The sequence below is a fragment of the Periophthalmus magnuspinnatus genome, chromosome 21, assembly GCF_009829125.3.
Source record: "Periophthalmus magnuspinnatus isolate fPerMag1 chromosome 21, fPerMag1.2.pri, whole genome shotgun sequence".
NCBI lineage: Eukaryota > Metazoa > Chordata > Actinopteri > Gobiiformes > Gobiidae > Periophthalmus > Periophthalmus magnuspinnatus.
In genome coordinates, this window is record NC_047146.1 from 31,310,058 (window position 1) to 31,324,442 (window position 14,385).

The 14,385-nt window shown below is 39.1% G+C and overlaps 1 protein-coding gene across 1 annotated transcript in view; it reads left to right on the forward strand.

The window, feature by feature from the left end:
* Positions 1 to 14,385, forward strand: part of LOC117389521 (inactive dipeptidyl peptidase 10-like) — a 364,225-nt gene that overhangs the window by 322,491 nt on the left and 27,349 nt on the right. Inside the window, exons 11-12 of the mRNA XM_033987204.2 lie at positions 1,670 to 1,793; positions 12,074 to 12,112. Of these exons, the coding sequence (XP_033843095.1) occupies positions 1,670 to 1,793; positions 12,074 to 12,112 (163 nt within the window). The remainder of the gene's footprint in view (positions 1 to 1,669; positions 1,794 to 12,073; positions 12,113 to 14,385) is intronic.

Here is a 14,385-nt window from a genome sequence, read left to right on the forward strand (position 1 = left end):
ACACGGCACAGAGGAGACTGATGGACAATGGTCTACAGTCCAACAGCCAATCAGGACGCACGACACAATGGTCTACAGTCCAACGGCCAATCAGGACACACAACACAATGCATGTTCATACACTAATAAAAGCATGAAAAATTGCACACAAAAAATCTGCGAAACAGAGAGACCACAACTCTACTGCGGTCAATCCCTGTTTTCACCGCCGCCGGCACACGGCCACTGCTCCGTACTTACTTCATTCTTCAATTTTATCCTCTTGATCGATGAGACATGTAGGATTTAGCAGTGTGTATAGTCATTTTGGTAATTTTTTTTTTTTAAATCTGCTATTTGTTGGCGTGGTGTGCAGCTATCCATAGGAGGAGCCGACTGCTACATGGCTCTTTGTTATGCTGACGTTTACAGCGACGGTATTTCTCATTGGGCACTGCAGTCTTCAGTGGAATTGTGTCTTTTAATTAGTCGTTTTCGATTAATATTGCGATTTAAAATGTGCAAATTATAACACAATGACCCACAAGTGTCATAGATTGTAACTATAGAGATGGCACAAGCACAATAGGTATGCAAACTTCCTCGTTACAAAACTGGGGTGTCCAATGGGAGCTAACAGATAGCTGCACATTACGTTAGCAAGTGACAGATTTTTTTGCAACACTGCCGTGTCCTGGGTGTATCACAGATTAAGAAAATGCAGTGAAAATGGAGGTAGATCAGAGCAATGACATCTGGAATAAGGGAGAATAAAGATTACGTGAACATGCCTGAATCACAAGTGCAAATTCTGAGGGTAAATGAGAAGGTGAAACAACTGTAACATGGTTTAAAGCTCTAAAGAGTCACTTTTGCTCATTGGTCTGCTTTAAGATAATAGTCCTATACTAACCACTTTTGGACGAATGCTCCAACTTGTTACATTATGGGTGACCAATTATAGCTAAATCATTTCTTAAAGGTTCACTAGCTTGTCTGCTGGATGGTTCCCCAAGTGCTTGTCTCCATGGAGACTGCTTTTGTCCTCATATAGGACGTGAACATGCGCAACAGCTGTAATATTTTAGATAAAGCCTCGGTTCGCCAGAGCCTAAAACTTTTTAAATTCAGCCAAATTGTCTCTGAAATGAGAGAAACGTATGACAGCTAAACATCTCAGGTTGAGTTGTGATTATATTGTTACAACTACACAACTTGTTACAACACTGTCAGATTTAGTTTTTACAATTATTCTATATGTTTTAACGCTGTAAAACCCCTCACCACACACTTTATACACTTTTCTCACACAGGCATTAACATTTTCTCACATTTCTCACGTTTCATCGACATACACAGAAATTGCATAAAAAACTTGCAAACATACAGCACTTCAGAGTCACACTACGATCCAACATTTATGTAAATTTGTCTGAACACATTCTGTACTGGACAGGAGACACGGCACGGAGGAGACTGATGGACAATGGTCTACAGTCCAACAGCCAATCAGGACGCACAACACAGTGCACGTTCATATGGTGTAAAAAACATGCAAAATTTCACACAAAAAAAAAAAATCAGCAAGACCGTGAAAGGTGAACCGTGATATAACGAGGGACAACTGTACTTCATTCACCACTTTAATTTGAAATGCATTATTCATAATAATTGTGCCGTGTGCTTACAGAGAGCACTATGTGACGATGGTGAAGTGGATCAGTAAGACAAAGACCGCAGTGCGATGGCTGAACCGGCCCCAGAACATCTCCATCCTGACTGTGTGTGACACCACCACTGGGGCCTGTGTCACGGTGAGTACAGACTCCACCTCCTTATGTTAAAGCAGACCTGTTGTGTGTGTCGTTATAATCTATGGCACCTGGGAACCATAATGCTATAATCTGCACATTTTAAATCACAATATTCATGTAAAACGACGTAATCATTGGTTGCTTAATCATTGATTATTGGGTATCATGTTGGCTGTCATATCATATGTATCAAAATAATGCAGTTTATTTAATTGAAATAAACGTAATCCTCTAACATTTGGCATGTTTAAGCAGCTGCTACAAGATATTTCTCGTTTGGAGTATCAAACTTACATCTTAAAACATAGTACGGCCCTATATAACGATTTATGAGGACGTCTTATTGACCTCTGACCTTTCAAACAGGGAAGTAAGTCAAACTCCAGACCAGAAATCAAAGTAATAATAAAATAAAACTTGCAAAGATCATAAAGGGTATTATTATAATAAAATGTATAACAGGGATGTAATATTATATAAACTAGGACGAGAATGATTAACAACCTGTTACAATGAAAACTACTATAGCAGAAGTTTATGATGGAGGTAGAGAGTGTCAATAATGTCTGATCTGGGCGTGGCTTATCAAATATTTTTAGTGACGACTGTTCAGTGGAGAGGGGGCAGATGGGGACCATAGAGAGCTACTAAAAAGATGGAGAAATATTATTTATTTATTTATGTTTGCTTATTTTACTACGGTCATTTTGTAGATTATATATTGGTTTGTACGTACGTGTGTGTGTGTGTGTGTGTGTGTGTGTGAGGGGTTGTGATATGTTAAGATGTACCAAAAAAAAAAGTAAAAATAAGTAAAACAAATGAATAAAAGAAACACTACTAACTTGTGTGTTTGAAAACTGCGGTGCCCAGTGGGAGCTGACGTCGCTGTAAATGTTAAAGTTACAAAGAGTCGGCTCCTCTGATGGACAACTGCAGATCACACCAGCAGCAGATGTGTTGTTGTTGTTTTTTTCATTTGTACCAAAATGACTACACGATGTTACCAAATCCTTCATATCACCAAATAAGAAAATAAAATCAGAGAGCGAAGTAAGTGCGTGACAGTGGGTGTGTGCGGTGGAGGAGGAAACAGATTGATCGGCAATTTAGTGTCGTGAAAGTAAACTATTAAAGATTGTTCAAACACAAATCACTCCAAATACAATTTCGAGAGGGTAAATGAGAAGGGGAAATAACTGTAACTTGATTAAAAGCTCTGAAAAGTCAATTTTGCAGAATAGGTCTGCTTTAAACATGTTATACCTGATTTTTTTTCTTACAAACTTGAAAACTAGTTCATTTTAAACAGTTTGCAGCTGTCAGAATGTATTATACTGTTTTCATACTTTCCTCGCATCTGGATTGAAATTTATTTTAAAGTACAAATATAGAAGTAAAAAGTTACTCAAGTAAAAGTATCACATGAAAAAAAAATCTACTTAAGTAAAAGTATTAAAGTACAAAGTATAAAGAGTAAAAAGTATTTCACGCAAGTGTTGTTAATTCAAGTATTAAATGTAGAGATACTGATTAAAAATGATGCAGATTTTGGTCACAGTAACAACACAAATCCATTTCTTATGAATTTTGTGTATTTATTTTTGTTTTGCTCAAAGCCGAAGCTTCAACTCGAAAACTTTAGTCAGGATGTTTCCACGAACATGGTGAAAATAACCCCTGAAATCATACAAAAAGTACTTTTTACTTTTCAGTCATGTTTAAAAATGTAGTAGAGTGGAGATACTGCACTCAGATGTACTGAAGTAAAAGTCAAAAGTATCCACTGTAAAACTGTGTTAAGTAAAGTACAAATACCTAAATATTCTACTTACGTCCAGTACTTTACTACATGTACTTGCTGACCTTACACCACTGGGTCATTGTGACACTGACCCATAAGTAATGTCCATGGAAAAGATATTGTCATTGGTCAGGTCTGTGGAGAGGCAACCCAGCTCACAGTAAGGATGTATATTTTTGGAACCAGCCTCACATTGGAACATTATACAGAACACAATAATACCTTCATGGAGACAAGCGGTTGCCAGATTCAACAGAAAAGTTACATAGTGTACCTTTAAAGGCCCTATATTACATGAAACTGACTCGTGTGAGGTTTTAGTCATGTTCTAATGCTGTTACCTCCACAAAAACAGACCTAGAGTTGTGTTTTGTTTCATTCTCACATGTTTGAGTGACACTTTATTATTAGTCTGTCACATCTCCAAACCTCAAAACACTCTGTTCCACCTTGTGATGTCATGAAGTGGTAGTTTTTAAGTGAACATCTCTTTTATCACCTTTAGTTCAGTAGAGTTTGGCAATTCCAGGACTGAAGTCATCCAAATGATTCTTGTGAAGGTGCGTGGAGTTTAAAAACACAGTGGAGCACTTCCTGTATCACCACATGATGACATCACAAGGTGGAACAGAGTGTTTTCAGTTTGAGAGAAGCAGAGTTTGTGTGTTAAACGTGTGAATGTGGGCCCTTTAAAGTGTGGGTGAAAATAGATGGAAATTGTTTTGATGAGTTTTCTATGTTTACATAAAGAAAGTTAACCTCAACTTATTTGAATTAAGTTAAAATAAAACACGATGCATGATAATGAAGAAAAAATATATATATATACGTCGCACTGGACTATAAGTCACATTTTTTGGGGAAATTTATTCTACAAAATCCGAGACCGAGAACAGACATTTTATCTTTAAAGGCAAATAATAATAACTATAAAATGTGGACCAACAGGCTGAATATCAGTACATCACGCTAACGTAACACATTTATATTTATTCAGCTCCATGAAGCACAGACAGAACTGAACACGTGTCTGGTTTGTTAACGTAAGATATTAACAGTTAATCAGATAAATAAAGCAGAAAAAACAAGCAACAAGTTTACTCTGGATCTCACTCCAAATCACTAAATCCATTGAATTCTTCATCCTCGGCGTCGCTTCTGAACATCATCGTCACTGTGACAATAACGAAGATGTGAAATTTTCCATATCAGTCACATCTGAGTCGTCCCTGAACAAACTGTGAAAAAAAGTGACACCTATAGTCCTGAAAATACGGTATATAAAAGTTCAGATACACAGGTAAAATGTTACTAAAGCAAAAGTAAAAATATCAGATGAAAAAATTGACCTATTAACACCTTCATGGAGACAAGCTGTTGCCGGATTCGCCAGAAAAGTCACATAGTATACCTTTAAATGTCCTATATCACGCAAAATTGAGTTTTGTGTTTAGGCATGTTATAATGTGTTACCTCCTCAAAAACAGACCTGGAGTTGTGTTTTGTTTCATTCTCACATGTTTGAGTCACACTTTATTATTATCTGTTACATCTCCAAAGCTCAAAATGCGACGTTCCACCTTGTGATGTCATGAAGTTAACAGCTCCTTTTACCTTTAGTTCAGTAGAGTTTGGCAATCCCAGCACTGAAATGATCCAAATGATTCTAGTGAAGGTGTAAAAGTAGTGTAAATATGCACGATGTGTGTGTTAAACGTGTGTGAATGAAACAAAACACAACTTTAGGTCTGTTTGTGACGAGGAAACAACATTATATCACAGATCACCTGATACTGGCCCTTTAAATAAACCCAGCACTTGTTATTCCATGTTCCACAGTCAAACATATCTAACTTCTATAAAACGCCTTTGTAAACTTTTACTCAACCTAATTTGCATAAACTTTATCTTCTCTCTGTATGTGAGGTAGAAATATCATTATCTGCAATATAATATTCCAATTTGGTCCTTATGTGTGTTCTGTACAAGTTTACATTAAATTAGTCTTTGTTTTAGCTCCTACGCCAATAATAAAAAACTGATTTAATTTCAAAACTCCATGAGCTCTTTTGTGTTTTTCTCTTTCTTTGTCAGGTTGGATAATCTCTTGGTTCTATTCGGCGAGCGATCGTTTGCTTTGTAGTCGTGGGCTGAATGTGTGTGTTAATTCAAAGAAGAACAGTGCCATGTTTTATTCATGTTGTGGTGAAGTCTAAGTAGCGCTGGTATTTGGAGTGACGCTGATTAACCTCTGTTTAAGCGTGCGGCCCCTTTATGTGCACTTATGCTTTAATCAAGTTCTACGAGCAAAAACAAGATAACGGAAATGTATTGAACGATGTGTGAGGACGTTTTCAAAAAGTTACACGGAAATGTCAAGTGGGGCTCGTTAAGCAGTTGTGGAGTTAGACAATTTCCATAGTCTAAAATAAAAGAGTTTTTTATGTCATCTGAATAAAAAGCACATATTTTTATTAGAGACAGATCGATATAGTGGATATTTTGCCTTTTTAGCGTGTCGGCTATCGGCCATAAATCTCCAACACAGGCCGATATTTTTATTAGATCGATCTTCTGTGTACAAAATACACACAAATCTTTATATTAACGCTTTAACAGATATGAAAAAAAAACCATATCGCTCGATCTCTAATTATTATAGACCGATATTTGCCCTGTTTAATGAATCTGCTATTGGCCTTAAATCTCCAACACAGGCCGATATTTTTATTAGATCGATCTTCTGTGTACAAAATACACACAAATCTTTATATTAACACTTTAAGATGTAGAGATAGTTGCATAAAACGTGACTACACAGATGTCTTATTGGTTTGGTTGCCGTGTGGCTGACGTCATTTCCGGGTGAGTGCATTCTGTTTTGCGAGTATAGGACTGTAGCAGACCAGGGACACAGGGTTGAGAGTAGAGAGCTCCCCGTCCAGAACAGGTTTGCTCCCCTGAACTGGACCTGGGACACTTTAGTCATAGGGAGCTCCATAGTCAGGGACGTGGAACTGCCTGCAGCTTCCACGCGGTGTTATCCTGGAGCCAGACTGGGTGACATCGAGGGGAATCTTAAGCTTTTAAAGAAAAGTAAGAATAGGTACCGCCGGATCGTTATACACGCGGGGGGTAACGATACTCGGCGTGGTCAGTCAGAGGTGGTTAAGTTACAGATAGCTGCAGTCTGTCAATTGGCTAAGTCGATGTCGGAGTCCGTGTACTTCTCTGGCCCCCTCCCAACCTACACCAATTGTGAAATGTACAGCTGCTTTTCAGCAGTCAACCAGTGGTTGATCAATTGGTTCCCGCAGAATGGTGTCGTCTTCATAGATAATTGGAGGGCATTTGAGGGGAAGCCTAGGCTTATACGTAGAGACGGCATCCATCCCACGCAGGCTGGCTCCGCCCTGTTAGCTCAGAATATGATTGCTAGTCTAGATTGACCAGGTAAGACCAGCACGCAGAATAGCTCAGGGAAGCACAGTGATAGTGACGTTAGGGAGCAGTTTAGACCAGTGAAGCACAGCTCAGTCAGAGGGAACAGCTCCAAACAGACAGACTGTGTGTGCCCCACGTACAAAAAGCACAAAAAAAACACCTCTAAACTCTGACAAGGAAGCTGTCAGATCTCATAACTTAATAAAAATAAATAAATGTGCCACAAATAAATAAAATGATAAGTGTGTAAAATGTGGACTGCTAAACATCAGGTCTCGTTCCTCCAAATCTCTTTTAATAAATGAACGACCTTACTATTGATCTGTTAGCCCTAACTGAAACATGGCTTCCGGAAAATGACTGTTAGACTAAACGAATCTACACCATCAAGTCACATGAACTTTCAGAGTGCCCGGAGCACAGGTGGAGGTGGTGGTGTGGCCGTCATCTCTCATTCTAGTCTAATTCTCAGCCCCAAACCCAACTATACTTACCTCTCCTTTGAAAGCCTCGCACTCTCCATTACGTGCCCCAATTGGAAAAAACAAAAAGCTGTTATATTTATAATAATTTATCGACCTCCTGGTCCATATGCCGACTTCCTGACAGAGTTTTCTGATTTCATTTCAAGTTTAGTTTTGAATTGGGAAAGGATTGTTATAGTTGGAGATTTCAACATTCATGTAGATAACGGCAGTGATTGCCTCAGTGATGCTTTTGGTGCACTCCTGGATGGGATCGGTTTCACCCAGAGTGTGAATAAGCCGACTCACTGTCACAATCACACTCTAGATCTCGTTCTAACCTATGGTATTGAGATTAATGATCTAATTGTCCTTCCTCAAAACCCTATACTCTCTGACCATTTCTTAATTACCTTTCAATTCATACTAAAAGACTATCCAGCCCCACAGGAAAAAACTATAATGAAAAGAACATTATCAGATAAATCAGTTACAGAGTTTAAAGAAATTATTGAGCCATTACTAGAAGATATGTCATGTGACAATGAAAATAATTTTAATCCAATTGTCACTGATCAGTTGGTCGACAGAACAATGCTCACCTTAAAATCTGCTCTCGATGTTGTAGCTCCGCTAAAACAGAAAAGCATTAAACCAAGACCTCTGGCTCCATGGTACACGTTACAGCTCAGGACACTCAAACAACATGTAAGACATATATATATCTCGCTTATAAACCTAGCTTGTAAAACCGCATACTTTCACCTACGAAATATAACTAAAATTAGAAATATTTTACCTAAAAACGATGCTGAAAAACTCATCCATGCATTTGTTACTTCCAGACTTGATTACTGTAATTCTCTGCTCGCCGCCTGCCCCAAAAGTACTATAAAGTACTATAAAGTACTATAAGGAGCCTCCAGTTGGTCCAAAATGCAGCGGCCAGAGTCCTAACAGGAACTAAAAGAAGAGACCACATCAGTCCTGTACTAAAATATCTGCACTGGCTTCCTGTCGAGCTTAGAATCAAATTCAAAGTCGTCCTCCTGACATACAAAGCCCTAAACGGTTTGGCCCCATCCTATCTGCAAGATGCTATTGTCCCGTACCAGCCAAACAGAGCACTCCGCTCTCAGAATGCAGGACTATTAGTGGTTCCTAGAGTGTCCAAAAGTACAGTGGGAGGGAGAGCATTCAGTTACCAAGCTCCTGTGCTATGGAATCAACTCCCTGCTGATGTTAAACAGGCCCCCACAGTCTCTGTATTTAAGACCAGGCTTAAAACCTTCCTCTTGGGTATAGACCAGGTTACATAGTGAGGGAGTTAGGGACATTAAAACCCGGGATAAGACAGGCTGCAGTAGGAGTAACTAGCTGGGGGAAGTATGGCAACCTGAGCACTATCCTCTACTTTGTCCTATTTTCTCATCAGCAATGCTATTCACATGTTGTCTCCTGTCCCACTCCCCCTGTGGAGTGTAACTCTTTCAGATGCCCCGATGACACCTGGACCCTCCCCTCCTCCCCGTCTGGCCCTCCTCCACCCGCCTCCCTCTCCTCCTCACCTGGCTCTCCTCCTCCCCGTCTGGCCCTCCTCCACCTGCCTCCCTCTCCTCCTCGCCCGGCTCTCCTTCTCCTCGCCTGGTCTTCTTCCTCCTCGCCTGGCCCTCCTCCGCCCCCCTCCCTCCTCCTCGCCTGGCCGATTTTTCTTGTTTTGTCTGATTTTTCCTGTTGATTGATTTTCCTGTTTGTTTTTGTGTGTATATCACGGTGGCTGAGTGGCAACACTCATGTCTCACAGCAGAAGGTTTGGTTCGATCCCCGGGTCGCCCAGGCCTTTCTGTGTGGAGTTTTTCATGTTTCTCCCCGTGTCTGGATGGGTTTCCTCCGGGTACTCCGGTTTCCCCCATCAACCAAAACATGAATGCCCTTCGAGACAACTGTTGCTGTAATTTTGGGCGTTACAAAATTAAAATGAATTGAATTGCATTGAGTTTGTGGTAAAAAAAAAAAAAAAAAAAAAAAAAAAGACTTACGGTTGCAGTAAACTTAAATGACAGCCAAAATATCGGCCACCAGCTGCTCTGTATTCTAACCTGTCGATATCAGCATCGGCCATGAAAAAGCCCATATCGCTTCATCTGTAATTATTAACCGATATTTGCCCTATTTAATGAATCTGCTATCGGCCTTAAATCTCCAGCATAGGCCGATATTTTGATTTGGATGTACAAAATACGCACAAAGCTTTAAATTAACACTTCAAGATGAAGAGACAACTGCACAGAACGTGACTACACAGCTGTCTTATGGGTTTGTGGTTTCAAAAAAATAAATAAATAAAAAAAACTTTAAAAAATGGCTTGCGGTTTGTTTGCAGTTAACTTAAATGACAGACAAAATATTGGCCAAAAAATATCGGCAGAGTTTATCGGCCACCAGCTCCTCTGGACTCTAAACAACTGGTATCGGCAACGGCCATGAAAAAAACAAAAAAAACAAAACATATCAATCTCTAATTATTATAGACCGATATTTGCACTGTTTAATTAATCCACTATCAGCCTTAAATCTTGCCTTAAATCGCAGAGGCCGATATTTAGTTTTGGCTGAGGTGCTAAAGAATACACATGTTGGTAAAAGTCAAAGTTAAATCTGTCAACTGGACAAAACGTTGTAGGAGTGAAGACATTTATCTCATTCAAGCCGATTCTTCAGTTCCGGTCAGATTACTGCTGGACACTGCCTTATATCTGTCTGAAGAGAGGGGCTAACTACACTGAAACTGTAAACAGCTATTGTTAAAAGTTTCAGCCTTAATAGCTTCCATTCAACGTTTAATGGCTCTACTGGCTCTGTCTATTGTTGTCTTTGTTTTCTTTGTTTGATTTGGGTCTGATGATAGAGTTATAGATGGGGACAGGCAGTGTCTCAGGCCCCTACTCCTGTTTAAGGAAGGATTGTCTTTCCTGACAAAAATAGCTTCTTTAACTCCCCTCAAATCATTTCTTTTCTTTTCCGAACTTCACTGTCTTTAACAGAATACACGTGATGCTTTTTTGAACACTTTAGTTTGGCGAAAACGGCACAAAACATGACTGAACTGCTCTCTTATAGGTTTATGATTAAATAAATGGATGTGAGTGAGTTTGTAGTCATTTAAATTAAATAATGTGGGGAAAATAAATAAAAATCGGTCCTACATATTGGCTCAAAAAATGTTGGCAGAGTTTATTGGCCATTGGCTTGTCTGGAGTCTAAACAATCAGTAAAACAAAAAAACAAAAAAAAACATTGGTCGATGTCTAATCCTTATGTGTGCACTCAGATGCTATTAACAGTTAATGTTCAACTCCTTATCATGGCAAATGCACTTAATAATTCAAATATAATCCCTTTAATGTAATATTTGGTACAAATTGGACAGTATACTTTACACTGTACACTGTTAAAAGGCTCATACAGACCTGGAGTTGTGTTTTTTTGTTTCATTCACACATGTTTAACACACAAACCCTGCATATTTAAGTTGTGTTCTTCTCTCAAACTGAAAACACTTTGTTCCACCTTGTGATGTCATCATGTGGTGATACAGGAAGTGCTCCACTGTGTTTTCAAACTCCAAACTCGTTCACTAGAATCATTTGGATAATTTCAGTCCTGGAATTGACAATCACTACTGAACTAAAGATAAAAGGAGCTGTTAACTTGAAAACTACCTTCATGACATCACAAAGTTGAACAGAGCATTTTGAGCTTTGGAGATGTGGACAGACTAATAATGAATGTGATTTTTTTATTTATTTTATCTTTATTTATACAGGGGAACCCAATGAGAGCACTCGGGCTCTCTTTTTCAATGGGCACCCTGTTTAAAATACAATACAAACAGAAAAAAACAAACAAGTATATGTAAAATATTAAAAACATGAGCAGGTGTGTATAAAAGTGTGTTATCAGATTATTAAGTTACAATTGTATCACCAACTTATCCAGTTTTGCTTTTCTTAAAAAAAATGCAATAAATTTCTAAGTAAACCAGCTAAAAGCCTTTTTATCGTCTCAGTTTTGGTGCAGCTCGTCCTTAGTCTTATGCATCATGTGATCTGCGATTAAATGTTCCAGTAGCAATGATTAACAAACAGGTGAGGTTTTGAATGAAACAGAACACAACTCCCGATATGTTTTGAGGTGGTAAAAAGATTCTAACATGGCTCAAAACTCACAAGAGTCCATTTTGAGTAATATAGGACCTTTAATAGTTGTATTGTATGTACAGTACACACAAAGGCATTCAAATGTGTAAAATGCATGGACATACATCACACACTGTCTCCTCTGTAAGTTTAAATATATGACCTTGAAAAACACACATGGCCTTACTCACTTTCTTTCTTGGAAGTTATTGAAATGATTTTATGTTGTACTGTATGTAAACAACACATCAGTATAAAGTTATTTGTCAATCTAATCCTCACAAATGACTGCAGTGAACAGCTTCTTGACGCATTAGACAGTTTTGTCGAATGTTAAATCCTTTCTGACAGTCTTTTTTTCTTTTCCAGAGACACGAGGAAAGCTCTGAACTTTGGCTGTCAAAACAGGTACGTCCTTCTGAGCCCCATCTGTCAGACTCACATGTCTGATACTTAAACTCGACACTCGGAGACGCACGCTGTGTTTATTCATAATCAATTTCCTCCTCTTGCCGTAAAAGTTTGTAGCCACCGCAATGTTCTGACAGGAGTTTTTATTGCAACACTGCCTTTGCCAAAGAGACTAATAAATAAAGGAAAAATGTGAGAACAAACTTTCATAGGCAGTAGCATGTGATTGGGTCAGATTTACAGGGCTGAGTGAAGAACGCGGCTTCTATGACCCATTAGAACGCAATTTCTTTGGGAGTGTGACGCCACCCACAGCGTTCGGCTTCAGTCACATGAAGCTCATTGAGGACAGAAGTTATACGAGCCAATTTGGAGCTGAATCGTGTATCATAGCAACCAAAGAGCCAATCCGGAGTGAAGTTGTTGAACGTAACGCCATTCCACCCAGGGCACTTAGCAACGCTGTCAATCAAACCTCCTCCAAACGCTAGTGGGAGCGGGAAACAAGGCAGCTGATTTGTCTGTTAATGTTCATACCTTGAGTGACTGACACAATCGCGAAATAAAAATGCAAAACTGACCGAAATGACAAGTCCGACAGCAGCAGTTACAGAGAGAGGGGCGACAGTTTTCTAATGTAAAGTGAATTAGAGTCGATGGAGCCAGAAGCGCTCCCAGGCTCACTTCCTGTTCTGAACGTCTCAACTAGCAGGTTAGCTATGTCCATTTACATATACTGTCTATGCTCATGACGGAAGTTGCCATGGGCGCTGCCGTTGTCATTCGGGTTGTGTTATTTTGCATGGGGCTGCTGATCTTGAGCAGACATTGAAATGAACGCCATTTTGTCATATTTTAGTGAAATGAATGGGAATCTCACTTAGCCGTTAAGCGCCGCCACCAAGAAAGTGCAGTTTAGTCGCATTTACTGCAAAAGTGGGCGGGGCAGAATAAGGTTGATAAAAATATACAGAAACAAACCACTGTGCACAGGTTCAGGTTTGCATCAGCATAAACATATAATTAGTAGAGGCGGCGTTGGATATTAATGCTATCATCCGCTTAGCAACTCGGCTAGTCCTGCAAGATTTTGGAAAACCAGAGCGAGTCGTCTGTATTTTTCCCTATAGCCGTTAGCATTAGCACGCAACAATCGCAAATCATCAATAGTCAAAAGGGTGTCGGCTGGTACCAACCAACTCACCACATTTATGTGAAATCAAACCCTCGTTAAAAGTCACTGTTGAGTGTGTAAACTGCAAAAATAGCATCTGAGCTAATAGTAAAAACAAACTTTCTGTTGAGATTTCCAAACTTGTGTTGGAAGCATCTAGTGACTGCAAAACTTTACATCTGACCGGTGAGGAGAGCAGAGAAATGACGGCAGTAGCATCGGTGCCACGTGATTGAGCAATTGTAGCAGTGTTCAGCAGAATAAAAACAGCATAATAAATAGTTTAAAATATTGACAAAATCAGGGCCCACACTTGACCCTCTTCATATTAATTTATATTCGGGGGGGGGGGCTCATTAGAAGCTTCTTGCCCCAGGCCCCATATTTCTGTCGACGGACCTGGTTGTAATTGTCAAATTTGTGCACAGTGAGATACACGGACATGGTTTGCGCAACATGCCAAGTTATTTACGTAAACAGACAAAGAACGTGAGCATGCGTGGGGTTGTGTGGCTACAGTTTAGAGCCTAATGTGACACAGCGATTGAGATTGTCGAGTTTCAGATGACGTCAAAACAGTTTATTGTCCAATGATGTTTAATACGGCGGCTAAAATGTATATTATTAAAATGCAGATTGTTGTTTATGCAGTGACCTCTCGTGTTGGACCCAGTTTAATTCATATATAATAATAAATGCAAATTCAGAGTGTTAATATTTTACATGAATAATTTTATATTGAAAGATTTTTAATATTTGATTTTTATAAATAAGCTACATTTATTTTATTCCATTAATGCTGATTTTAGAAAATATCATAGAAGTGTGATTATTTAAGTTTGACGTAAATATGTTACCGTCACTTTAAGAGCGATGGCACGCACGAGGAAAAGAGCACACGCTTGGGAAACATAAAGACGGAGCCAAATGGTTTTCTTTCTGTCGTATTGTTTATTTTTGAGAATGATTTGCTTTGATTCTGTAGAAAAGGATTTTGCAAAGCTGTGAATTAAAATTTTCTAACTCTTTTTTTTACATCGGAGTCCAGTGGAAGTTGGAAGAACGCACAACACAAAACCAGGCCCCAACCTGCACA